Source organism: Dasypus novemcinctus, chromosome 13 (assembly GCF_030445035.2).
Source record: "Dasypus novemcinctus isolate mDasNov1 chromosome 13, mDasNov1.1.hap2, whole genome shotgun sequence".
Classification (NCBI taxonomy): domain Eukaryota; kingdom Metazoa; phylum Chordata; class Mammalia; order Cingulata; family Dasypodidae; genus Dasypus; species Dasypus novemcinctus.
This window is the reverse complement of record NC_080685.1, coordinates 25,759,167-25,785,837: the sequence shown is the minus strand read 5'-3', so window position 1 is coordinate 25,785,837 and position 26,671 is coordinate 25,759,167. Positions and strand designations below refer to the sequence as shown.

Sequence of the window (26,671 nt, the reverse complement as noted above, 5' to 3'; positions counted from 1 at the left end):
GTATCATACCACTATCTTCTCACCTTTGTGGTTTCTGATGAGAAATCTGCACTAAATCTTACTGAGCATCCTTTGTATGTGATGGTTTGCTTCTCCCTTACTGCTCTCAGAATTTTCCCTTTATCTTTGACATTTGACATTCTGAGTAATACGTCTTGGAGTAGGTGTATTCATATTTATTCTGATTGGGGTACAGTGCGCTTCTTGGACATGTAAGTTTGTTTCTTTCATGAGAGTTGGGAAATACTCAGCTATTCCTCAAATACTCTTTCTGCCCCTTTTCTCCTTCTGGAACTCCTCTGACACACACGTTATTGCTTGTCATTTATCATTCAGTTTTGAGCTCCTTCTCATTTTTTTCCCATTCTTTCTCTGTTCTTTTCTTTCTTCAATTTCAGCTCTTCTGTCTTTGGTAGCACTTATTCTTTCTTCTGTCATTTTGAGTCTGCTGTTGTATGCCTCTAGTATATTTTTTATCTCATCTATTGTATCTTTCATTTCCATGAACTCTTTTCTTTTCAGGATCTCACATTCTTGTTTATACACTTTCATTCCTGTGAGTTCTGTTACTCTTCTAGTCAGAATTTCATATTCTTCTGTGTGCTTGCTCAATGTCTTCTTTTTTTTTTTAATTTTTAAATTTTTATTTGTCTTTTTTCTTAAAGATACATAGGTCACAAAAAATGTTACATTAAAAAATTAAAGAGGTTCCCATACACCCCACACCCTACCCCGTCATTGTCTTCTTGATGATGTTTGTCTCTTTAGCCATGTAGTCTTTCAGCTCATTGATTTGATTTTGTAAATTTGTTTGCATATCCTTAATTGTCTCAAATACTGTGTCCCTTCTGGGACTTTAATATATTCCTTTTCTTGGGCAGTGCCTTCCATTTTCTTAGTATGGCTCATTATTATTATTATTTTTTTAAAAGATTTATTTATTTATTTAATTCCCCCCCTCCCCCGGTTGTCTATTTGCTGCGTTTCTTTGTCCGCTTCTGTTGTCAGCAGCACGGGAAGTGTGGGCGTGTGGGCGGCGCCATTCCTGGGCAGGCTGCACTTTCTTTCACGCTGGGTGGCTCTCCTTACGGGTGCACTCGTTGCACGTGGGGCTCCCCTGCGTGGCAGGGCACTCCTTGCACGCATCAGCACTGAGCATGGGCCAGCTCCAAATGGGTCAAGGAGGCTCAGGATTTGAACCGTGGACCTCCCATGTGATCAACGGACGCCCTGTCCCCTGGGCCAAGTCCGATTCCCTCTTATTTACTTTCCATTTCCTCACATGCACTTCCTTGGTCTGTCAGAAGATAGCACTCTTTGGCAGGCCTCTCATTTCAGTGGCTGATCAGAGTGTGTTTGCTGCTATGCGGACACGGAGGTGTCAATCTATGTCTCTGTCATATAGGTTCCTGCCTGGAGGCTAAGAGCTTTGTAACTAAAACTTTCTCAGAGTTCTGCAGCCTTCACTGGCAGTCCCCTTCCTTTTCCCAGATAGGAAATAATTTCATTGCCATCTGTGTCCTCAACAATCAGTCCTAGTTAGTAGAGAGGGAGATTGGAGTGCAAACAATTGCACAGCCTACCCAGCCTGGAAGGGCTCCTGGGACACATCAGACCAGATTTGTGAGTCAGAAGCTGAGTCAGCCTTAGGCTGTGAACCTCTCTCTTCCCTTTTCTGGGGAGGTGCTTCCTCAATGATCAGTCCTGGTTAGTAGTGAGGGAGATTTTTTTCCCCCAGCAGATTTATTTTATTTTATTATAATTTATTTTTATTGTTTTGAGCAATCACTCTTTTTGTTGTATTCTCTCCAGATCAATGTCCAGAAGCTTCCTGCTTCGTGGGTTCCCAAAACAACTCACTCTGGCAGGATTTTGTCCCCACTCAGCCATTTTTTTGTAGGAGAGATGTTGATGGTACACTTACTCTGACACCATCTTGCCCCGCTTCTCCTGAGGAAGATTTTGAGGGTCGAATCTCTTTATCCCAAGCTGGTTCCCAAGGCAGACAATGGTGCGGCCCCACCTGGCCTGGAAAGGGTCATGGACACAGCAGACCAGATTTGTCGGTCAAAAGCTCAGTCTGCCTTAGGCTGTGTCCTCTCTCCACTTTCCTTGGATGATGACTCCCTAGGGCCTCCTTTGTCTGTAGCCAGCCCAGAAGCCTGAGAATTCAGAAGTATCTTTAGTGTGGTGGAGGGTGCTGGCCTAGTAGCATCAGCTTTTAACTCAGTTTTGCTGTTGTGATTCTTTTCCTTTGTCCCTCTCTCTGAATCTGGGCAGTGTCCAGCCTTCATCTGGTGTCCTAAACCCTGGAAATTTTTAATTTTTAATTTTTTTAATGGATGCTGTATTTTTCTTTTTAAAAAATATTTGTTTATTTTTTTATTTATCACCCCCCCTCAGCCCCAAGATAGTTCTCTTGTCTGTCTGCTCATTGTTTGCTCACCTTCTGCAGGAGGAACAGGGAACCAAACCTGCACTTTCCCACGTGGGAGGCAAGTGCCCAACCCATTTTTTTCAAGCCTGTTTCAGCCTGTCTTCTAGCTGTTTTTCTGGGAGAGAAGAGACCTGTGTCTTTCTAGTCCACCATCTTCCTGGAAGTCCTGGAATATTCTTTCTTCCATCTTCACTGTTAACTTCCATTCTGCCTTTAAGCTCTCGCAGAAACTTTTAGTTCAGTAGTAATGGGGGGATAGCTGTTAATGAAAAGTTTAAATGAGTCAGCTACAAGGAATTCTGCATGTAATTGTGTTTTGGGGATTAGTGAGATGGATGGATTGAGCAGAGATGCGTGAGGTAATCAAGGATGACTTGATGGAGGAGGTGGATTTTTGAACAAGGTGTTAAAATTGAGATTTGGTAAAGAGGTTTTCAGGTGGAGAACGATATAAGCATGAGGATGTTCAATGACCCAAGGCCAGGGTCAGTAGACTTTTCCTGTAAAGGACCAGATGGTAAGTATTTTAGGCTTTGTGGGCCATATGGTCTTTGTTGCAGCTACTCAACACTGCCATTGTGGTATAAGAATAGCCATAGGCAAAACATAATCAGATAAGTGTGGCTGTGTTACATGAAAACATGAATTCTGAAATTTGAGTTTCATATAACTTTCATGTATCACAAAATTTTATTCTTTTGATTTTATTTCAACCATTTAAAAACGTCGGCTCATGGTTGTACAGAAACAGGTGGTTGGCTGGAATTGACCTGTGGACCATGATTTGCTGACCCCTGGCCTAGAGTTAGGAGAATGGTCAAAGGAATGTACCCAAACATAGTGACCTCTCATGCTTGCTTACCCCTTGCTACACCTTTTATGGAGTGTTTAACCTTTTCCCAAAAGGTCAGTAACTTTTTGTCAGTATCATCTTAATTAATTTTATCAATGCTTCTCACTTCTTCCAGTGACCTCTCCCATCCCAGTGTTTGACATCCAGGATGGTGGTCGGAAGACCTGTCCACGGTGTAATGCTCAATTCCGTGTTACTGAAGCTTTGAGAGGTCACATGTGTGTAAGTGATCCAGCTTAAGTGGCTACTGCTGTATACTTCCTTTAGTATAAGGAGCTTGTGAAGCAGGAAATCTAACATGAATTCAAAACTTTGATCTGTTAGGAAAGAGTTATATGGAATATGATAGAATATATTTTATTATTATTTATTTTTATTTTTATTTTTTTGATAGAATATATTTTAAAGACTATAAAATAGATCAGAACTTACATGACATTTTACTTTAGCTGTGGTAGGTTTTAAAAACCACATGGGAGGACAAGTGTGTTAGATAATAAGAACTCAACTAAGTTCATTTTCTGTTTATTGTGTCACTGGATGAATCAGAAGGTATTACCCAATTCTCATTTTTTAGCCTTTTCATTTTTTGGTGATAATCCAGATGCAAAGGTATGAAATTTCTTCCTATCAGGGAGCTCTGAGCCAAATTATCCTAATAAGTGGTTAAGGAAGCTAAGACAAATAGGACGGAGAAGTACAAGTTAAGGTGTTTGGGGCTTGCATTTGGCTGTATGTATACATTAAGAAAAATGAAACTTGGAAACACTATAGACAATGAAAGGATAAAAACTGGATAAGAATACCATTGCCAAAAGATATAGTAAATTTGGGGAGTTACCAGAACCTAGCCCCTAGGATAACCAGAATGATCAGATGTCCTCTTTCTTTATAGTACTGTTGCCCAGAAATGGTTGAATACATGAAGAAAGGAAAGTCTCTGGATTCAGAACCCAATGTCCCATCAGCATCAAAGCCCCCATCCCCTGAGAAAACAGCTCCTGTTGCTTCCACACCCTCTTCTACACCTATTCCTGCTCTGTCACCACCTACCAAAGTACCAGAGCCAAATGAGAATGTGGGTGATGCAGTCCAGACCAAGCTCATTATGCTAGTAGATGACTTCTACTATGGACGGGATGGTGGCAAAGTAGCCCAGCTCACAAACTTCCCTAAAGTCCCCACATCTTTCCGGTGCCCACATTGTACCAAAAGGCTAAAAAACAACATTCGGTAAGTGTTGAGAGCCGTAGAGGCTGTTACCTTGGACGAGAGAAGATTGAACTTATATATTAAAGTCTTCTTCTTTGGAGAATGGTCCCAACTGTTGTCCCATCTTGCTGAGATCATCAGTAAATCAATAACTACCATAGAAAGAGGTATTGTGGTAATATACAAAAGATAATTTTGAGTAGAGTAAGAGAGACTGTGTATTTCCTTATACAGAACTCTTTGTTTCAGTACCCAGTTATCTTTCTGGGTTTAGAAAAGGACTGTCCCAAACAGAGGAAATGACTGGAATGAGGGAAGGTGGGGGTGTGGGGAGGGAGAGGGTCAGGGAATGTCGGTTCTGTGATTCTGCCATTATATATCTCGAAGGCTATTGATGTTAATATGTTTTCTGCATTTTCTCTTTGTGCTGCTCTACAGATTCATGAACCATATGAAGCACCATGTAGAACTTGATCAGCAGAATGGTGAAGTGGATGGTCATACTATCTGCCAACACTGTTATCGCCAGTTTTCCACTCCCTTCCAGCTCCAGTGCCACTTGGAAAATGTTCATAGTCCCTATGAATCTACTAGTAAGTTTAGAGACTCTTAAACTCGAGAAGAAAACCTTGCTCTTCATTCTCTGAATGACCCTAGCATGGAGCCTATTATATGGATTTATATATGGGTAACAGTGTAGCATAAGTACTTTTCTTATTTTTAGCCAATTCCTTACTTTACTTAATCTATATTTTTTTAAGCCTGACTTCTATTCAAACATGGATTGAGTTCTGTGCTATATACCAAATTATTATGGGGTTTGTTTCAGGACCACTGTAGACAGGCAAATATAATGGATTTAATTACCTAGCTCCTTTTCTAGAAGGAACAGTCATCTATACTTTGACCTCTACTTTAGTTAGTATTCTCGTAGGCTTTAATATAGGGTAAAGATAATAGTATAAAGTACTTTGCCGGTAAGAAAAGTAGAAAAGTGCTTTGCATTATAACAATCTAATTTCAATGAAATGTCGGGTGAGTTGGAGTGTTGTTTATATTGAGCACCTTACGAATGAAGGAGCACAAGGTGAACACAACCTCAGAAAAATAAACTCATTTGCCTAAAAGCTTACAAATCTAGTAAGGTGGCAAAGTGAGGATTTGAGCCAAGTCTTGAGAATATTTCACATGTCCTTTAAGGAGTTTCCAGTTTTGTCAGGATAAGAATTATATAAATATAGGAGATAGTGAGAATAAGACTATATTGCAAGTATATGCATTGTATGATGTGGATGATAGGCAAAATTGTTCAAAGAAGGGAAAAGATCTTTGTTAGCTAGGCTTCTCAGAGAAGTGGGACTTAAACTGGGTCTTTAAATACAGGAAGGATATGGATGATAGAAAAACTTTTAGGTGATGGGAAATGGCATGAGCAAAAGTATGAAGACAGAAATAAGCATATTATCTGGATGCTTTTGCTGCAAATTTAAAACCTTGACTAATGATGAATTAAACATTAAGGACATCTATTATATCATTTAACTGAGAGGTGTAGAGGACAGAGTAGGCTTCTAGCCCAGACCTTCAGTGCCTTGCTCTGTTTTTCAACAGTTCTCTTTGTCTCTGGCTTTTAGTATGCCTGCATTATTCTCAGGTATTACATCCAGACACAGCATTGTCTAGAGGAAGAAGGGGCTGTATCTTCTGGGTCTTTCCTGAATCTGTTTCTTAGGAATGAGGAAAGCTTTCACTCTGTCTCCTTGGCCGGAATCCAGTCATAGACCCGTTGCTAAACTAGTCGTTGGCAAGGAGAATGGAATTGTCATGAGTGGCTTTAGACTAGCAGTGATCAATAGAAATATAATGTGAGCTACATAATGTAATTTTAATTTCCTTAGTAGCCATTTTATGTAAAGTAAAAAGAAGTGGCAAAAAAAAAAGGAAAAAAAAAAGAGAAATGGGTAAGATTAATTGTACTTAAAATTATTAATCTTACCCATTAATAAAGAGTACATGGAACACTAGTTTTTACATGATTTTTCTTTATGCCTACAACTTCTCTCATTAAAAATTTTTAAGACATTTTACTTCTTTTTTTTCATTACAAAGATTTTTTAAAAAATCTGGTGTGTATATTACACTTCCAGTTTGAACTCAGCTACATTTCAAGTGCTCAGTAGACGCTTATGACTTGTGGTTACCATAATGGACAGCGCATGCAGCCTTAGACTAACCATTTGGGGGTAGAATGGATGTTGGAATTAACCATCATGACATTTTAATGTAGTGGCAGAGTAGCCCATTTTTTTTTAGGTTAAGACCACAAATTATTAACTGTCGGTGTTAGGAAGCTGGAGTAGCTCATCTATACCTCCTAGAGAGAGCACCTAGCTTATTTTTATACAGAATCTAGTGGATGAGTTTTTTCATTCTGTTTATATATAGACCCTAAATAAGCAAAGAAACAGTGCAGAACCTGATTCATCTTTTTTTCTTGGCTTCCTCCTCATCCCTCACTTCCAATTATTGAGTATCTTACTACTTAGTATTTACACAGACCTAATATCACTAACCCCAAGTGTTGACCCAAAGAGAGAAATTTATCTTTGTTTTATTATCAGTTATATTCTTTCTTGCATTCTTTTGTGACTCCCTTTTTGCATCTGTAAGAGATATTTTTAACAATTTAACATGCACAAATTGGGAGTCACTTTTTTTTTTTTTTTTTAGGTGTCGGGGATTGAGCCTAGGACCTTGTATGTGGGAAGCCAGCGCTCAACCACTAATCCACATCAGCTTCCCTGAGTTGTTTTATTTTGTTTTGCTTGTTGTTCATTTTTGTTTTTTCAGGAGGCACTGATGATAACCCACTGCCTCCCATATGGGAGGCAGGAGCTCAACCACTTGAGCCGCATCTGTTCCCTGAAGTGCATGTTTTGTTTTGTGTTTCATTTTGTTTTGTTTTAGGGGGTGCCAGCTCATGCATTGGAAGCAGGCAGTCAGCCACTTGAGCCATATCTGCTCCCAGGAGGAGCTTATTTTTCAATGTTAACGTTTTGGGACCTGTATTAGTCAGCCAAAGGGGTGCTGATGCAAAATACCAAAAACTGGTTGGTTTTTGTAAAGGGCATTTATTTGGGGTAGGAGCTTATGGATTCCAGACCGTAAAGCATAAGTTACTTCCCTCACCAAAGTCTATTTGGAGCAAGATGGCTGCCGACATCTGCAAGGGTTCAGGCTTCCTGGGCTACTTTGTTCCTGGGGCTTGCTTTTGTCTGGGTTCAAGGTTCCTTCCTTCCTGGTGCTGGCTTTTCTTTCCTCTGGGTTCTGACTTCCCAGGTCTTCAGCATCAAACTCTAACATCAGAAAATCTCCAACTCTGTTCTTCACCATGCCTTTTATCTGTGAGTCCCCTACCCACCAAGGGGTGGGGATGCAATGCCCTAATCAAAACTCAATCATACCCAGGTACAGATCAGATTACAAGCATAATCCAGTATTTCTTTTTGGAATTCATCAATTATATCAAACTGCTACAGGACCAATAGCTTTCTTTTTAGTTTTGAAAAAATTCAAGCACAAGAGAATAGTAGAGGGAAGCGGATTTGGCCCAGTGATTAGGGCATCCGTCTACCACATGAGAGGTCTGCGGTTCAAATCCTGGGCCTCCTTGACCCGTGTGCAGCTGGCCCATGCGCAGTGCTGATGCGCGCAAGAAGTGCCATGCCACGCAGGGGTGTCCCCCGCCTAGGGGAGCCCCACGCGCAAGGAGTGCGCCCCGTAAGGAGAGCCGCCCAGCGTGAAAGAAAGTGCAGCCTGCCTGAGAATGGCGCCGCACACACGGAGAGCTGACACAACAAGATGACACAACAAAAAGAAACACAGATTCCTGTGCTGCTGACGGCAACAGAAGCGGAAGAAGACCACGCAGCAAATAGACACAGAGAACAGACAACTGGGGCGGGGGGGGGGGGGAGGAGGGAAGAGAAATAAATAAATCTTTTTTTTAAAAAAAGAATAGTAAAATAATATTTTGAACCCCCATATCCAGATTTAACACTTTTTTTCTTTCCATTTTATTTTGTAGACTATTTTTAAATTAAACTAGTGACCATGACATGTCACCCTTAAATACTACTGTATGTATCTCTAAAAATAAGGGCATGTTCCTGTATATAACCAGAATACTTCTGTCAGGACCTAACAGAATTAACCATAAATTCTTTTATTATTTTTATTTTTTAAAGATTTTTTTCTTTACTTTTTTTTTTTTTTTTAATTTTAAAAATTTATTCCCCCCTCCCCCAGATGGTTCTCTTGTCTGTCCCCTGAATTTTTGCTCGCCCTCTCCAAGAGGCAATGGGAACCAAATCGGGGACCTCCCACATGTCAGGCAAGTACCCAACAGCCTGAGACACATCACTTCCCTGCTGGCTTGTGACATCTGCTCATTTAGGCATCTGCTCGTTACATACAGCAGGTGCAGTGTCTGCTCATCTTCTTCAGGCATCAGATTCGGGTACCCAGGACCTCCCATGTGGTAGATGGGCGCCCAACTGGCTGAGCCATATCTGCTTCCCCATAAATGTTTAATATCTTTGTAATGCCTAGTTCATTTTCAGATTTTCTGAATTATCCCTAAAATATCAATGGATAAAATGCATTGCATTTTCTTAATGCTTGTTTTAAGGTCAATGCATGACTTTCAGGAGCCTGTGTGTCTGTAGGGCTTTGTTACAAGTTTGCTTAATACTGCTTCATAGTCCTTTCATTTGTGTCTTAAATAGAGGTCTTAACCTGATTGGTCTTTTGGTTTCCTGTACTTCCCTTGAAATCATGCGCATGGAGACTGTGTGTGTGTGCGCGTGTGCGCACGCGCGCACACTTTTTTTCCCCAGGGGAATTGTAGAGCTTTCATTAACATTTCAGAGGAGTCTAGGATTCTCATTCCTGTTGTCCATCGTGGCTATCCTGAGCTACATTTTCTTCAACTCTCTAACATTTTCCCTCTCAGCACCATTACCCCCACCTTCTTAGCACCCAGTTATAGTCAGTTAATGTAGATTAGTCTTCTGATAATTCAAAAAGAAGTTTTTAATAGATAGGAGACAAAAAAAAAAAACAACCCAGTAGACTGAGAGAGTTAGGATTGAGGGCAAGGAGGCATCAGAGGGCTCAACCATGTTCAGGTATGATGGGGTGGGGTGCGGGGCATCCTGTGTAGAATAATATTTAATAGAAGACGAACTCACAAAAAGTTCATGCTTATTTTCTCAAAGAGGGTCCTTGTTAGGTACTTAGGATTTGAGAGAGATGTTAGGATTTTTTAAGAAAATAGTAGTTTAGGATAACCAATTTTCCCTCTTGTACCTTTCCTCATATTAGCTCCTTCCTCTGTATAACAAACGTCAAAGATTACTAGAGAGCTCTTAAATTCACTGATAACTTGGGTCCCTATCTCACTAATTTTCTTGATAAGTAGTTTGTGTATATCTTAGCATAGCGCTTTGGGCATCAGAAATTGCTTGATGTTTTTATTAATTATTATTGATGATGTGTGACAGTTGTGACAATAGAGCTTGTATATAAGTTGTGGGAAAAGCCTATGAGATTAAGTAAGATTGCTCAGGGAAAACAGGTAGAATAAGGGCTTGGGCAGAACATTAGAGAACACCCAAACCTTAAAGGTGTTCTAGAAATGAGATAAGTTAATTAAGTAGTAGGAAATAAAAACAGGAGAAAATATTGTCATGCTACTAGTTACTGTTTCCCAAATATTATGCACTTCCATGCCACCATGTTTTTGCTCTTTCTTCCTCTCTGGGTTCCTGTGTCTGGCAAACCCCTATTCATACTCTCTCAGCTCATATATTTCTATAAAACTTTTCCTCATTCCTCTAGCAGAATTTCTTTATCTGTCTTCATAACACATAACATACATCTACTCATTGGTTGTAAATGGGTTGCAGGCCCCTTTGAGAATAAACACAAAACCTGTGAAACCCTGTTCCCAGAAAAATACTCATTTTTCTCTTGCAAATTATTTCAGTCCCTGAGGCCTATTCTGTGCACCCCAGATTAAGAATTCCCCTGGTTTTATTTGCTTGTTAGACTTTAAAGAAATATTTCACTTCACTCATCTTTATTTGGGGGGGGAGGAATTGAACATTAAATAAATGCTTAAAGCTTTAAAAAATTTAGCATTTTTGTATTTGCAAAAACTTGAAAATAATTCCAGTGAAAGTAAGAAAAAAGCAAATAACTGTATTTTACAATTCAAAATATGTAGCAGTTATAAGTTTTATCCAAAAATTCAGAATTGCAGCTTTATAAGCTTGACTGGCCAAATTTAAAGATGATCTTGAATTTATTAATACCAAGAAAACATGGTAACTCTTAGAACAACATAAAACTTATTTTCTTGACTCTTGGTCCTTAGAGAAAAAATTATTTGTACTCATTTAGTAGGTGTTTAGTAAATGATTGTTGATTTACTTGTAGAAGAGCATTATTGTCTGTTCTTGAGCAGAGGAGTGAAGTGCAATAGTTTTTTTTTGTTTTTGTTTTTTCGATTTTTAAAATTATTTCTCCCCCCACCCCTCGTTTGCACTTGCTGTGTGCTGTGTACCAGGAACTGAACCCGGGACTTCCAATGTGGCACCAGGAACTGAACCCAGGGACCTCCGATGTGGAAGGGAGGCGCCTAATCACTTGAGCCATCTCTGTTCCCTGCTTTATCGTGTCTCTTATTGTGTTTTCTTTCCCTTCTTGTGGTGTCATCTTAATGTGTCAGCCTGCCGTGCCTGCCTGTCATTAACGTTAGCTCGCTGTTTTGTGCATCTTCTTTAGGAGGCAGCAGGAACCTCTACTCCCTGCTTTGTTCTCTCTCATTATGTTTTCTCTTCTTGTGTTTCTTGTTGCATCATATTGTTGTGTCAGCTTGCTGAGCCTGCCTGTCACACCAGCTCTCTGTCTTCTTTAGGAGGCACTGGGAACCGAACCACAGACCTCCCGTGTGGTAGGCAGGAGCTCAGTCACCTGAGCCACATCTGCTTTCCTCAGTATTATTTTTAAAAACTTGTATTAGTATATAAAGAATGGCGTATAGAATAGATACTGTGTTTATTGGAGAAACAGGAGGTATTAGAAGCCAGTTAATTAGCAGCCGAAAGTAATAGAGGCTTCTACAAAGGTTTGTGCCCGTGAGAAAGGAGAAATGACCATTCCTGGAGATACTTTGAAAAAAAATGGTGACAGAACATGGTTTTGGAGTCAGAAATAGTGCCTAAGTTTTGATCTCAGGAAGAGAAATAATGGGAGGCAGGAGGATGCTGAATTAAGTTAGAATTGATTGTGGAATAGGCAGTTAAAAATGTTTTATCAGATAGCACAATCTAGAACTGGAGCTTTATAAGAAGACATGAGGTTGTTACCAGCAACAGAGATGTTAAAGATGGCACTATTTTACGGAAAGAAAGACATTGAAAATAAGGGAAGTCAGAGAAAGTAAAATTATGAGTCAGTAAGACTTTGGTCTTATTTTCAGGTGGATTTATTGATTATTTTTCTTCTTACAGCCAAGTGCAAGATCTGTGAGTGGGCATTTGAGAGTGAGCCACTATTTCTCCAGCATATGAAGGATACTCATAAGCCTGGAGAGATGCCTTATGTTTGCCAGGTATTGCCGTTTTCTTCAGAAAGCTTTAGTCAGTTTCTCTTGGTTGAATACAAAAAATCCGCTAGTCAATATTGCTCAGTACCTACTGCATATTCTCAGATTTAGGAAATCTGAGGATGTACAGAAGAAATAGTAAACACAGTTTGTCTTTAGGATATTTTCAAGGAGGAGACAAAGATAACAGAAGATACCCAAGTATAATACTTATCCAGCCAGGGAACATATTATGCATATACTAAGGAGGAAGATTGGGACTATCTCTTGAACTTACATTTTGGAGATAGAGAAAACTCTACTCATGCTCTTAGTCATAGAATATGAATTCTTAGATTTTCCTGTCCTTCCCAACTTTTTCTTGCCATAGCTGAATTTATCACAAATAGCTCTGTATTACAAAATTAGAACAGTAATTTTATTTCTAGACATTTTGGAAAGCTTTTTTTTTTTTTTTTCCATAATTTTTCATTTTTGTTACTGTCCCTTTTTTTTTTTAAGGCCTCAGGTATCCACCTCACTCTTAGCCTTATTTTCCCTCTTATGTGACTCAGGTGTGTCAGTATCGCTCCTCACTCTACTCTGAGGTAGATGTCCATTTTCGGATGATCCATGAGGATACCCGGCATCTGCTCTGCCCTTATTGCCTGAAGGTCTTCAAAAATGGCAATGCATTCCAGCAGCATTACATGAGACACCAGGTACCAGGCATAAAGCAACTCCACGTTCTCATTTTTAAATTTATGAATCCTGGGGCTGGGACTGAGGTAGGCAGTAATTTTGGTAGAGATAATACACAGCTGTGGGCAAAAATCTACTGAATTTCTGTTATGTGCCATGAATTGTGCTAGGTTAGGTACTAGAGATTTAGTAGTAAGCAAGACAGTTAACAGTACAATAAAGTACAAAGAATGGTGAATTAGGAGAAATGCAGGATATAGGAAAACATATACTTACTCTGGGAGCCTAGTAATATAAAGTGAAGAAAAGAGGATAGAATTTAGAGATATTAAGTGATATTTATGATTTGGAGATAAGGTGAAGATACAAAGGAGTAGTTAGGAAAACTGCTTAAGATGGAGTGTTGGGCAGTTGGATGGTGGGACTATTGCCTGAGAAACACATGCAAGTAAATTTTGAGAGGAAAATTGATTTTGGATATTCTGAATGTATTGTATCTGTAGACATCAAGTGTTGTAAGTGCCTGATAAATTAGATATTTGGATATTTAGGTCTGAAGCCTGGGCTAGAGGTCTCAGTTGGAGAAAAAGGTATTTAGGAATCATTTAAATCCAGTGTATTTTTAACTTTTAAGTGACATGGTCTCCTCCCCTCTTGAGAATAAGATGTAGACTTATGGCCCTTGAATTCTGTATCGCCAAAGCCAGCATCATAGTAGTCCTAGGAGGAAAACCAGAAGAATCTTGATAACAGGGAAGCTGAGGGAAACAAAGTATTTTGAAGAAAAGGTGTGATCAAAATGTCACATGTTGCAGGACAGTCAGTCAAGATAGAAACTTACTTTTAGTAACACTGATAAGAGCCATTTGTTGGTTGGTAGGGATGGAAGGTATATTTCAACCATATCAATGGTGAGAGGTAAGGAAATAGGGAGACAAGGGTAAATATGTTTGTTTATGAATGGAGTGATTCAGGTGAAGAGCATAAGGTTGTAGATTCAGAAGGAAGAGAGAGCAGGGGCCATATTTGTGTTTTAGTTTGAAGATGGAATAGATAATGCCCTTATTTTAAAATGCTGTTTTAAAGCACATGTGCTTGATGTTTGCACATACGTGCATATATGTGCACTCTCGCTTGTAAGCACCCTTTTAAATTCTCATGCTCATTTGCACAGTAATGACTGTAATAATCTACCTCAAATGTATTTCCAAATTGGGGCCTGGAAATTATGTGCAGCTCAGTCAGAAGTTAGGTGTTGTTACCCTAGGGAAGAAAATCACATACTTGGATCTTATCTTTAAAGGACTTTGATACCTGAATCTTAAGAATATTCTCAAAGGGAGGCATACTTGTATATATATATTGATATTGTTAGAGGAAAAACAGCAGTGTGCAGAAAGGTACTATTACTTGTGTTAAAAAAAAAAACGAAAGAAAGGAAAAGCAGGGTGGTAATTGGATACATATAGAATGTTTGTGTGTTTTATGCATAGACTGTCAATGGAAGGGTACCCAAGAAACTGGTAACAGGTTGTTTCTGTGGAAAGGAACTGAAAGGTCAGGGATGAAGGCAAACTTTAAACATGAAAGAGTACAGAATAAAAAAGATTTTTTTTTTAACCGTGTAATTTTATTGCTTTTAGAAAAAAATAATTAAGACTATCTAGGAGAGGTAATACTCTCCGCAATGTAGAGATAAAGTGGAGGCAAGTAAAGCTTAAGACCCTCACCTAAAGTATCAAAACAAGTCAGTTATTCACAGTTGCTAAAAGATGGAAACAACCTAAGTGTTGTCCATCAACTGATGAATGGATAAAGAAGATGTGCTATATTGAAATGATGGAATATTATTCAGTTATAAGAAGAAATTAATTGGGGAAGCACACGACAATATAGAGGAATCTTGGGGATATTATGTTGAGTGAAATAAGTCAGACACAAAAGGACGGATATTGTATGGACAATATGGACTAAATAACAATGAGTAGATTTACAGAGCTGGGCTATGAAGTATAGGTTTGTGGGCTATGAAATGTGGAATGAGAAGGGGGAGGAGATGCTGGATATATGTAGAATGTTTAATAAGGTCAAATGTAAATTGTGGTAGTAGTTGGACTTGATGGTAACACATTATAATGTGTGTAAAACAAGTCAACATGAAGTAGTTTAAGGACCTTATCATCCTGGCCTTGAGTTCACTTTTCTTTGGGAGCAAGGGAGGTCATGATTCTCAGTAGTAGGTTTTGTTCTTTTATATTTTTCTCTTACTCTCAAGTTCTCAGAAGAGAGGTGGAAAATATGATATGGTTGGCATTAATCTACCTTCTCGTTAGGGAACAAAATTGATTGGGAACTTTTTTCTTCCCTTCAGAAAAGGAATGTTTATCACTGCAACAAGTGCCGGCTGCAGTTTCTCTTCGCCAAGGACAAAATTGAACACAAGCTTCAGCACCATAAAACCTTTCGTAAACCCAAGCAGCTGGAAGGCTTGAAACCAGGCACCAAGGTAAAGGGATTACCAAAGTTTTCTTTACAGATCTAGAAAGGGAGGAATAGAAATTTTCAATATTCTGGGGCCTAGTGTGGGTGGTGTATAATTGTAGCTTCCCTTGACTCCCAGGTGACAATCCGGGCTTCCCGAGGGCAGCCACGAACTGTTCCTGTATCCTCCGGTGACACACCTCCCAGCGCCTTGCAGGAGACAGCACCACTGACCTCCTCAGCGGACCCTCTGCCAGTCTTCCTTTATCCCCCTGTCAAGCGCAACATCCAGAAGAGAGCTGTTAGGAAAATGTCAGCGCCTTCTTCTAAATGCTGGGCCGGTGGGGGCTGGGGGCGGACAGGATTATCCCTGAAAATCCTTTTAGCAGGTTCTGTCTACAGCCCCTATGATTTGAAGGCCTCTGAGGCAGTAATGAGAATTTCCCTTTTTTCCTTAACAGGAGTGTCATGGGCCGGCAGACATGCCTGGAGTGCAGCTTTGAGATCCCAGATTTCCCTAACCATTTCCCTACTTATGTACACTGCTCTTTGTGTCGCTATAGCACCTGCTGCTCTCGAGCTTATGCCAACCACATGATCAAGTAAGTCAAAACAGTTAAACCAATTGTTTTCTACCTGGGAGTTCAGATTCTCCAGAACTCATTTCATTCCCTTCCCTGCTCCTAATATGTTTCCTCCTTCACTCTTAGAGCTGTTTGTCCATCTCTTCTAGCAGGATAAGAGAGCAAACCCGTGTTTGTTTGGCTTTGGTGGTCTGTGCACTAATTTGAGTAGGACCTTGCTACCCAAAGTGTCTTCTGAGGATCATCAGCATCAGATGGAAGCTAGTTAGAAATGCAGAGTCTCAGGCCTCACCCTGGGCCTCTTGAATCATAATTTGAATTTAATAGATCACCAGCTGATTCATATGCTTATTAAAGCACCATGGTAGGAAAAAACTGTTTGGATTGGGGTTAGGGTGGGTTGAAGAGACAGCTCTTTCATTGGGGCATTGTCACTGGCTGGTGATTTCTAGTTTAGCCACACAAACTCTGATATCAACTCTCCTTTGTCTTTTTCAGCAATCATGTTCCACGGAAAAGCCCCAAGTATTTGGCTTTGTTTAAAAATTCTGTGAGGTAAGGAAAAGCTTATTGGTAGTCTCTTAGTTTTTCAAGGTTTAACATTAAATCCTTTTCATTATTTTTGCAGAATAGGTATGAGTTTGAGGGAGAGGAGAAAGAAGGGGGCACTCCTTTTTATTCAGCTTCAGAGCTCTCTAGTGCTACTGCTAAATTTGTCTAAATACTCCTCTAACTCTCTTTCTCAGCGGCACCAAGCTGGCCTGCACATCGTGTACCTTTGTTACCACTGTGGGAGACACCATGGCCAAGCATTTAGTATTCAATCCCTCTCATAGATCCAGCAGCATCCTGCCACGGGGTAAGTAGGAGAGAGGTGGGGTTGTTAGTTAGTAGAGGAAGAAAAAGGAAAGATAGAATATAGGTCATACTATATGAGGCAGGAGCATGTCTTCTTCTCCCAACCCAGTCCCTGTTTAGGATACACTGCACCAAATTGGAAGCATTCTGACCTGAAGTTTATATCTAAGGCCATGGAGGTTGATGTGAGGAGTATATTTTTACATGGTAGCTTTTGCTTTTTTTGGTTGAAGTCCCAGAACAGTATCTTCAGAGAGCTTCTTTCTTCAATGAGCTAACATATTTTAAATTTCATTTTCCATAGGACTCACTTGGATATCTCACTCAAGGTAACAAAAACTCTGGTTTCGTGGTTTAATTTCTATTTTGCAGTATGTTTGGTCTTTTTTGTTATTACTATTACTTCATTTTCCTAGTTTAATTGAGCTACTTCCTTCTCTTTTTGCTCCCCCACCTCCTTCTCCCCCTCCCCTTAGGCATGGCCAGACACGTGACCGAGTGCATGACCGGAACCTGAAGAATATGTACCCTCCACCTTCCTTACCCCACAACAAAGCTGCCACTGTGAAATCTGTGGGGGCCATCCCGGCTGAGCCTGAAGAGCTGCCAGCTCCCATGGCCCAGGCACTTCCATCACCAGGCTCAACTGCAACGCCGCCACCAACTCCTGCTAACCCCCAGCCTTCAGCTCTTCCACCTTTGGCTACGGAGGGGGCTGAATGTCTGAATGTTGATGATCAGGATGATGGAAGTCCAGTCACCCAGGAATCTGAGCCAGCAACAGGTGGGGGTAGTAGCAGTGGGATTGGCAAGAAGGAGCAGCTGTCTGTGAAGAAGCTTCGAGTAGTACTGTTTGCTTTATGCTGCAATACAGAACAGGCAGCTGAGCACTTCCGAAACCCCCAGCGACGTATCCGGCGTTGGCTACGGCGCTTCCAGGCCTCCCAGGGTGAGAATCTAGAGGGTAAATATCTGAGTTTAGAGGCAGAAGAGAAACTGGCTGAATGGGTGCTGACCCAGCGTGAGCAGCAGCTCCCTGTAAATGAGGAGACCTTGTTCCAGAAAGCCACCAAAATAGGACGTTCTTTGGAGGGGGGTTTTAAGATCTCTTATGAGTGGGCTGTGCGTTTCATGCTGCGGCACCACCTTACTCCCCATGCCCGGCGAGCTGTGGCCCACACCCTACCCAAGGATGTGGCAGAGAATGCAGGACTCTTCATCGAATTTGTGCAACGGCAGATCCACAACCAGGACTTACCCTTGTCCATGATCGTGGCTATTGATGAGATCTCCTTGTTCCTAGATACAGAGGTACTGAGCAGTGATGACCGAAAGGAGAATGCCCTGCAGACAGTGGGCACAGGGGAACCTTGGTGTGATGTGGTGCTGGCCATTCTGGCAGATGGCACTGTCCTCCCCACCCTGGTTTTCTACCGGGGGCAAATGGATCAACCTGCTAATATGCCCGACTCTATATTGCTAGAGGCAAAGGAGAGTGGCTACAGTGATGATGAGATCATGGAGTTGTGGTCAGCTCGAGTGTGGCAGAAGCACACAGCTTGCCAGCACAGCAAAGGCATGCTTGTGATGGACTGTCATCGTACTCACTTGTCAGAAGAGGTACTGGCTATGCTGAGTGCCTCTAGCACTTTGCCTGCAGTGGTTCCAGCAGGCTGTAGCTCCAAAATCCAGCCACTAGACGTATGCATCAAACGAACTGTCAAAAACTTCCTGCACAAAAAGTGGAAGGAGCAGGCTCGGGAAATGGCAGATACTGCATGTGATTCTGATGTCCTGCTTCAGCTGGTGCTGGTCTGGCTGGGTGAGGTGCTGGGTGTCATTGGGGACTGTCCAGAGCTAGTTCAGCGGTCCTTCCTTGTGGCTAGTGTTCTGCCTGGCCCTGATGGCAACATTAACTCACCTTCAAGAAATGCTGACATGCAGGAGGAGTTAATTGCCTCCCTAGAGGAACAACTGAAGCTGAGTGGGGAACAGTCTGAGGAGCCCTCAGCTTCCACTCCCCGACCCAGATCATCTCCTGAAGAGACAATTGAGCCTGAAAGCCTTCACCAGCTCTTTGAGGGTGAAAGTGAGACCGAGTCTTTCTATGGCTTTGAAGAAGCTGACCTAGACCTGATGGAGATTTGAATTTTGGGGTCATGAGCGTGGAGCGAGGGAGGGTTGAGGGATTTAGGGAAAAGGGGGGTATACCAGGCGGGGCATTTGGTTTATATTTTTTAATTTTATGCCACCACTCCCCCCTGATGCTGACTTATGCTTCCCTGTGGATTTGTGGATTCTTAAGAAAACCAATAGCGATCATGCCTGAGCCAAGGAGCTGGCCCATCGGTCATCCACTTCTGGTAAAAACAGGTTTTTGTGACTCAAAAAAAATTAAATCACTGTGTTTGGTATTTTTCTGACAAAATCAAGAAAAAGAAAAAAAATTCCTTGTGAGTGAATGTTAAAATGTTTGAGTTTCCCCTTTTACCTCAATTGTATCATAGTACTTCTGTTTGTTTGACTGTGTGGCCAGTGTCTTTGGGCATGATGCTATCTAACCATTGTCAATGTGAGAACATTTCTGAAGATGAAAAAGACAAAAATATGTAGCTCACAAACTGGTTTATTATATATATGGATAAAAATTCTTTTTTCATTGTGGTCTCAACACTTTTATATAAAAATGAAAATGTAAAAAAAATCCCACTGAACTCTCTTCCTTCTCCTTTTCTTTCCTTCCCTCTCCAAAGATGTTGGTTTCTACAGCAAGTCTAGATAAAAATTGTGGCTTTAAAAATGCATGAAACCACCCTTAATCATCCAGAATGAATAGATTTGTCTTTCCTCACCACCCTCCCTCCAACAAAAACATAATAAAAACATTTTCTTTGCACTTGGAGTCCTTGGCCCCTTTCCCCGTTTTCACATCTTCCTTTCTGACAGAGGATCATACGTGTGTCATTAGCAAACAAGAGGTACCTAAGTGAGCAGAGTGTTAGGGTGGAAGCCAGTCCCAATTTACGGGTCTTCATTCTGCAAGCTCCCAGAGGCAGTCCCTACTTCACTGAACTTCATCCTGTTAAGCGGACAGCACACCTGTTCAAGAAATCACTTGTCCTACAGACAGCAGCTCATTGGGCAAGAGGTTAATTGCTGAACTTTTTACAACAAGACAACCTACATGCCTGCCTACCCTGTGGCTTTCCCACTAGAGTTTAGAGAAGAATCTGACTGAAGAAACACACCGACGTGTGCACAAAGACAAATCTTTATTTTTCACTGCCAGCTTTGAGGAAAGTTTTTTCTACAACTTGCATGTAAGGGATTTTTAAAAATTGTATGTATTCCTGGTTATAAACTGAAATGTGTACTGTTAACATACAGAGAAAAGCAAAACAATTTCACCTTTCCCACAGACACTCTGCTGTCCATCCTGAGGCTTGCATTCAGCAGGGTTTCCCTCTGAGCCAAGGAGAGGAAACCTGCACAGGCTGGTAAATGGTTCATCTTTAAAATGTAAATAAATGGAACATTTAAGAAAATAAGCAGAAATGGATTTATAAACAATGTGGGTTTTTTTCCCTAGGTGACCCTGTTTAATAGGCTTTCACAGACTGGGAGATGCTCAAGATGTGATGGTCCTGGTGGTACAGGTGTGACATTAGCTACCACCCATTTCTTCTCCCTGTTTTTTTTTTGTGTTTTTTTTTTAACCCCCAGGACACTATAACATAGTGAACTGGAGTGATGCCTCCCAGAATACAGCTTGGCCAGCTTTGTGAACTCATGGCATCTGAAACCTGAACAGAGGATCCAACTGGGCTTTTCTTCCCCAGCCTTTTGCCCGATACCATTTTACTGACAGTATGGACTTTCATGTCAACCTTTTGCCTTTGAGAAAGTTCAAGATCTATGATTGATTTGTAGATATGACTGTTATCTACAAAGACCTAATCGTCCTACTATCTGGTAGTCTCAGCAGCAGCCATAGCCTTAGCAGAGCTGGGTTCCTGGCCTCTGCAAAATGTATGACTTTCTTGATGGGTAATTTTTTCTAAGACCATATATCAACAATGGATCAGCTGGGTTTTGGCCAGGAGATTATCTTTGTGGACTGCCTGCATGGCTTAGTAGTAGAAGGAAGTTTTTTGTTTTGTTTTTTTTTATAATTCAGTTTAATCAATAAACAAGTATTTATTGACTAATTTGTGTTGAGACTGAATGTGTGGAAGATTCAAACTGAAAGCTCATGGTTTTCCTTGCTTGAATTTCCTTGTTTGTTGTAATCATGGGAAATACATAGACAAATGCAGCTGTTAAACCTCACTGATTTTCACAAGTTTTGGGATTTCTTGCCTATACCAGTTTCTCAGAAAGAGGCTTGGAGATAATACGCATCAGAACCACCTAAAGTGTACCTTTTAAAAATTTAGGTTTAGCAACCATAGTTTTTTGACAGTGCTAAAAATGTAATAGTAGACTTGGATTATAAACATTGTTTAAATTACTTCATATTTCCTATATGAAAAAAGGTGAAGAGATTGGATGGGTGAGTGATCAAAGCTGCCAGTTCCAATTTGGGGGTGACCTTATATAGAGCAGCACTAGATGTTACACACTAGAGCAGTGGGCAAACATGGTGAAGAAATAAATGTTAATAAACAAAAGGGCCATACATTAAAAAAAACACAAAAGGCCAGTTATGTTATCACTTAAAGAAGCGTGGTTTCTACATGAAGTTGCCTCTTGTGCAGGCCCAAATGAAGAGAGTAGTGGGTCTCTGTACTGTCATACAGAGAATTCTGTATTTATGAGAAAGACCTAAGGGTTCTCTGGCCAGGGAAGGAGACTGCATAAGGCAATACTTAGCAGTTAAGCTTTTGATCTGACCCAGTCAGAATGAAACCAGTCAGCAGTGTTTTGAAGGACTGATTTATTTTACAAAAGAAAAGTCTGATTTTGAACAGCCAAGTTCAAAGTTAAAAGGAGTGGACAACTTTGGTTCTGGATAATCCATCTGTATTTCATTCAAAGCCACTAAAAAGAAGAGAACATAATAAAATTGTGAAGCCACACAGAATTATTCATTTCTAAAAAGCATTTCTATCCTCCAAACCCTCTCACCAGAAAATTTTTCTGGTTCAGACCTCCAGAAAAGCTCAGCTTAGAGCAAGCCAAACGGTTTTCCAAGTCTTTCTACCACCTGAATTTTAATTCGAATCACCTGATCATGTGAGCAATATCCCAGTTGGTCTCTGCAGAGAGTGGTCCTTCTATTTCAACACCTTTTTCTGTTACCATGGCAATTTGAAACTGAAAGAAAAGCATTCTCAATGAAAATGCCCACCCCCACATAAGAGAAGGCCTTGGGATGTCTCCCCAGAGGTCATCCTAGTCTGAAAAATGGGACCCAAAAGTGAAGCAATCCATTCTACAAAGCATAAAGTTCCAGGGGAGTTGCCAGTATCTAGAGCTTGCCAATTAGAATCCCAGCATCCTTATTCTCCACACTCCTTACCCGGTTATAAGAACGGGCATCTCGATAGTACAGCACTCGCATGCAGCGCTCCACTAGCTCTCGAGCCTCAGTCTGGCTCAGCACTGGCTGCTTCTCCAGAACTTCTCGCAGCAGGGGCTGGAGAGATCAGGGTTGGGGGAAAAACATGGGAGATATCAGGCTCAATAACAAGCTGTTCATTTAAAAGCTGTGGTGTAAAAAAGAAGCCCAAGTGAATGAAAAAAGGTACCATTCCTTGCAGAATTAATTCCACTCAGAATTAACACTGCTTCCTTGTGCTAAGATCCATTTGAAGGAGCAGTTATAGGGCATCCTCTCTCTACATGTCTACTGACTCCCACTCATGCCACACCTTGTCATTGGGATAGAAGTGCCAGCACTTAACAGCCCAGGACTACAAATCTGCTTAGCAGAAAGGATCCTAGTCTGTTCCCCACATACAGACAACCACTAACGCCTTCTGTCTTCTGTCTCACCTCTCAAACTGATTACTCACCTGAGCCAAGTATGCACCGTAACCAGTGGCCAGCGAAGGGGCTTCATAGGCTACACCAAGCATGTCCACATAACCGAGAAAGCTAACAGGACAAAATGGGTCAAAGAACTCATTTCGTTTTAGGTTTCCGTATTTTGGCTGAATGGGGTTCTCAGTTAAAAGTGGGATTCACTTGGGAGAAGAGACGCTACAAACAAGCAGGTGGGTCAAGCAAACAAATTGTATTCAAATCAACCTCTCTCCATTAGCATAGCCTCCAATGACCATGGTGTTCCAGAGGGGGTTCATCTTGGAGCGGCGGTTGTACATAGCCCTGGTCAGCCATGAATGAATAGCTCTAGGGCTGTAACTGTGTCCATCTCCCAAGAGCTCCTCATCAATCCTTAAAAAGTTGTGAGAAAAGGGAGAGAATGGAAGTCTGGCTCTCCACCCACCCTAAAAGAAGTTTCCACCTTCTTCCCTATTTTAAACCCACGATACCGAAAACTGTTTCTTGTAAACACATCTTCCACCCCCAACAATTCTCCCCTCATGTCTCCCTCTCTTCCTCTGCAGTCTCAAGTCCTTCCCCATCCCTCTCCCATCTTGGGAACTACTACCTCTTTTACGCACGACTTACACCATCTGGCCGATAACTTGCTTCAAATACTGGAAATCGGCGTAGTCTCCAGAGGCGCCCAGCATGGTGCTGTTGTTGACTCGCATAATACGAGAGATGTTGCGGAAACGAGCTAAGGAGCCATAGGAGCCCAGCATGTCTGCCGCAATCACCACTCCGCCCTCGAACTTAACGCCGAGGACTGAGGTCCCGGTCACCATGGGGTTCCTGGAGAGTGAGGAAAGATCTGGCGAGGGGCGGCGCGGGGGAAGGGCCTGCCCCTCTCCCCGCGCACTGGGTCCCGCTTCTAGTTTGCCGTGGCTCCTTGCAATCACTGTATTTTCCAGCACTCTGCGCCCCGGATCCCCGCCTTGCCTTCGGTCTCTCTCGGAACCCGCCGGCAGCAGCAGGCCCCACGGTCCCACCGCCAAGCGAGCTAAGGCCAGAGAACTTACTGGGTCCGCGTGATCGCACCCCCGCAAAGCGCGGACGCCGGATCCATCAAGGAACCGGGAGTGGGCGGGATGCGGTAAAACTGCCCAGGAGCCGGACCCCCGGCCCAAAGTCCGGACCGCGAGTCCAGAAATCCTTCCATCTTAGTCACGGCAGCGGAGAAACTGAAAGCGCTTGAGCCGACGGAAGCGGAAGTGCTACTTCAGTGCCTCACCTTTCTTCTTCCTACAGGTCCCCTCCAGTCGCCTTGTTGGTGAGGTCAAGGCCTAAAGTACCCTACTGCGGGTGGCGGCTGAGACTCAGAGAGTTGGAATTGTTCAACCTCGCAGAGCTAGGCACTTGTAGTTTGTAGTCAATCAAAGTATTCTTTTTTGTTTGTTTTTCTATCGGAGTATTCTGACACAAAAATTCAAGGAAGTGGAGCGTGGAGAGGACATGGAGGACCACTTCAAGACACTGACCCTGAGCCACGAGGCAGAAATTCTTATGACCCTTTCGGATCAGTATCAAAAAGCCCTACGTGAAAATAACAGTGAATCGAGGATCTTTACCTCTGTGCTCAAACCAGTCCCATATGGCAGGCATTATTCGACCCATTTTATAGGTAAGAAATCCAGGCTTGTGCTTAAGGGTGTTACAGTTAGTAATAGTAGAACTGAGACTTCAAGCCGAGAATAAAAAGATTGGTACAGTTTGTGTGCCCTGGGATGTGTTATATAGCAGGTTCATGACAAGTGTCTGAAAGTTTCCTTATTGTCAAATGCCCTTGCTCACCTCTAAGCAGCAGAGAAATTCATTGAGACTTTGGGAGTGAAAGTAAATTGCAGGGGTTCCCTTCTGAGTGTCATTCTGTAGCATGGGCTAGAAACAGTGTCTTGAATCACACTGGTAAACCTAAAATGAAGTAAACTGGGAAGCGGATGTGGCTCAAGTGGTTGAGCTCTCACTTGCCACATGGGAGGTACTTTGTTCAGTTCCTGGTGCCTCCTAAAGAAGACAGCAAGCTAGCATGACAGGCAGGCACAGCAGGCTAATGCAACAAGAGACACAAGAAGAAAAACATAATGAGAGACACAACAAAGCAGGGAATGGAGGTGGCTCAGGTGATTGGGTGCCTTCCTCCCACATCGGAGGCCCGGGGTTTGGTTCCGGGTGCCCTAAAGAAACATGGAAGATGAACAGACACAGCAAGTGCAAACAACACAAGGGTGGGGAGAAATAAATAAATCTTACATAAATAAATAAATAAACTACCCTACTTTGTCACACATCCCTACAAACTTGCATTTAAATTTTTTCACTCAGCAGTGAATCAAGCCAAATTTGTTTTAAAAATTCACTGAGCTCATTTAACCAAAGCAAAATATGGCATTTTAAACTACCTAATTAAAATAACAAAACAGTTTTTTAGGTAACAAACCCTTAGAAAGAGAGGGAAGGGTTAGGATATCCTTGGGTCAGAGGCATCCAAGTGACACTCTTGGTATCACTGTAAAAAAAAATTATCTTTTTCATTGTGGTGATATATATATAAACAAAAAATTTCCCATTTTAACCATTATTAAGTGTACAATTCAGTGGTATTATTACATTTACAATGTTGTGCTAATATCATGATCACTCTTCCCAGACCCTGGTAACCTTCAATCTACTTTCTGTCTTTATGAATTTTCTTATTCTAAATAGTTCATGTAAATGGAATCATACAATATTCTTTTGTGTCTGGCTTATTTCATTTAGCATAACTGTTTTTGGTTTGTTTTTAAATGAACATATGTTAAAGAGTTTATTTTACTCATCTGATATGAGGGAACCAGGTAGATGTTACAGCCAGGTCAAAGGACAAGTCAAAAGATCATGGATTTATAGGGAGTAAAAGTATGTTGAGATGAATTGCAAATAAGTTTTTTTTACAGTGGGAGAGAGTCAAATTATTTTCAGACTAATCACAACTTACAAAAAGTTACAAAATAGCTCAAGGATATGAACAGGACTAGAATCTGATAGCCGCCAAGGGATGCATAGTTTTTCACTGGAACAAAAATAGTTCTACAGGGCCAGAAAATATAAAGAGTTGCTCAAAACCATTATTGATCAGAAAAATGGAAATCTAAATAATAGCGAGCTATCACTTAGATTGGCAAACATGCCAAAGCAGATAGTGACACATTGCCAGGGTGCTGTGTCCACAGGAATCCTCTCTGTCCTCGAATCCTTTGGAGAGTCTGAGCTCTTCCAGATCCAGCCACCCACAGAGGCATCAGGCAAAGTCCATGCGGTTCCAAGGTGGTCCTCCCATTGTGAGTCAGTGCTGAAGACCCGAGACTTGGCCCCTGTCTGGAAAATAGAAAATCAATATTCTTCCCACGTTTGCTCTGTCAGGAACTTAGCTGGCACCTTTCTTCCTCTGTATTCTCACGCAGGGGTCGTTGATAACTAAACAGGCAAAGTGTTGATGGAGCACCAAGGCGTCCTTACTGTGTCAGTCCTACATGGCATCTTGCTGGACAGGTCCTTCAGAGATGAAACTCTTTTTTTCTCACTTTTTTTTCACCACAGTCAGGGGGCTGAACAAGAGATGTTTCCTGTGTTGCTGAGGCACTGGTGGTCAGAAAAGGCCCTTCGTGTAACGTTTTCAAGGTTCATCCACATTGTGGCATGTATTGGAACCTCATTTCTTCTTGTAGCTGAATAATATTCCACTATGTGTGTGTTTATACCACATTTTGTTTATCCATTAATCTGTGATGAACACTTGGATTGTTTCCACCTTTTGGCTATTGTGAATAATGCTGATAAGGACATTGGTGTACAACTTTTGGTCT

The 26,671-nt window shown here is 41.5% G+C and overlaps 3 protein-coding genes across 4 annotated transcripts in view; 2 read left to right on the top strand and 1 right to left on the bottom strand.

The window, feature by feature from the left end:
* The window catches only part of POGZ (pogo transposable element derived with ZNF domain), a 63,287-nt gene extending 42,301 nt beyond the window's left edge, over window positions 1-20,986 (top strand). For both annotated transcript variants that reach the window (XM_058309638.1, XM_023586914.3), the window contains exons 8-19: window positions 3,406-3,512; window positions 4,186-4,523; window positions 4,941-5,095; window positions 12,080-12,180; window positions 12,729-12,875; window positions 15,227-15,361; window positions 15,476-15,648; window positions 15,798-15,938; window positions 16,419-16,475; window positions 16,667-16,779; window positions 17,083-17,107; window positions 17,255-20,986. In XM_058309638.1, coding sequence (XP_058165621.1) covers window positions 3,406-3,512; window positions 4,186-4,523; window positions 4,941-5,095; window positions 12,080-12,180; window positions 12,729-12,875; window positions 15,227-15,361; window positions 15,476-15,648; window positions 15,798-15,938; window positions 16,419-16,475; window positions 16,667-16,779; window positions 17,083-17,107; window positions 17,255-18,926 — 3,164 coding nt within the window. In that variant the 3' untranslated portion in view covers window positions 18,927-20,986. The remainder of the gene's footprint in view (window positions 1-3,405; window positions 3,513-4,185; window positions 4,524-4,940; window positions 5,096-12,079; window positions 12,181-12,728; window positions 12,876-15,226; window positions 15,362-15,475; window positions 15,649-15,797; window positions 15,939-16,418; window positions 16,476-16,666; window positions 16,780-17,082; window positions 17,108-17,254) is intronic.
* A 711-nt stretch (window positions 20,987-21,697) lies between these two features.
* PSMB4 (proteasome 20S subunit beta 4) lies at window positions 21,698-23,988 on the bottom strand. The gene is made up of 7 exons (XM_004451725.4): window positions 23,849-23,988; window positions 23,415-23,621; window positions 23,031-23,177; window positions 22,796-22,877; window positions 22,300-22,416; window positions 22,006-22,094; window positions 21,698-21,818 (listed from the first exon to the last, which is right to left on the bottom strand). The coding sequence occupies exons 1-7, from the start codon at window positions 23,986-23,988 to the stop codon at window positions 21,806-21,808; spliced, it is 795 nt and encodes a 264-aa protein (XP_004451782.1). The 3' UTR covers window positions 21,698-21,805.
* Window positions 23,989-24,030: 42 nt separating this feature from the next.
* The window catches only part of SELENBP1 (selenium binding protein 1), a 91,378-nt gene continuing 88,737 nt past the window's right edge, over window positions 24,031-26,671 (top strand). The window contains exon 1 of the mRNA XM_058309637.2: window positions 24,031-24,450. The gene's annotated coding sequence lies outside the window, so the exon portion shown is untranslated. The remainder of the gene's footprint in view (window positions 24,451-26,671) is intronic.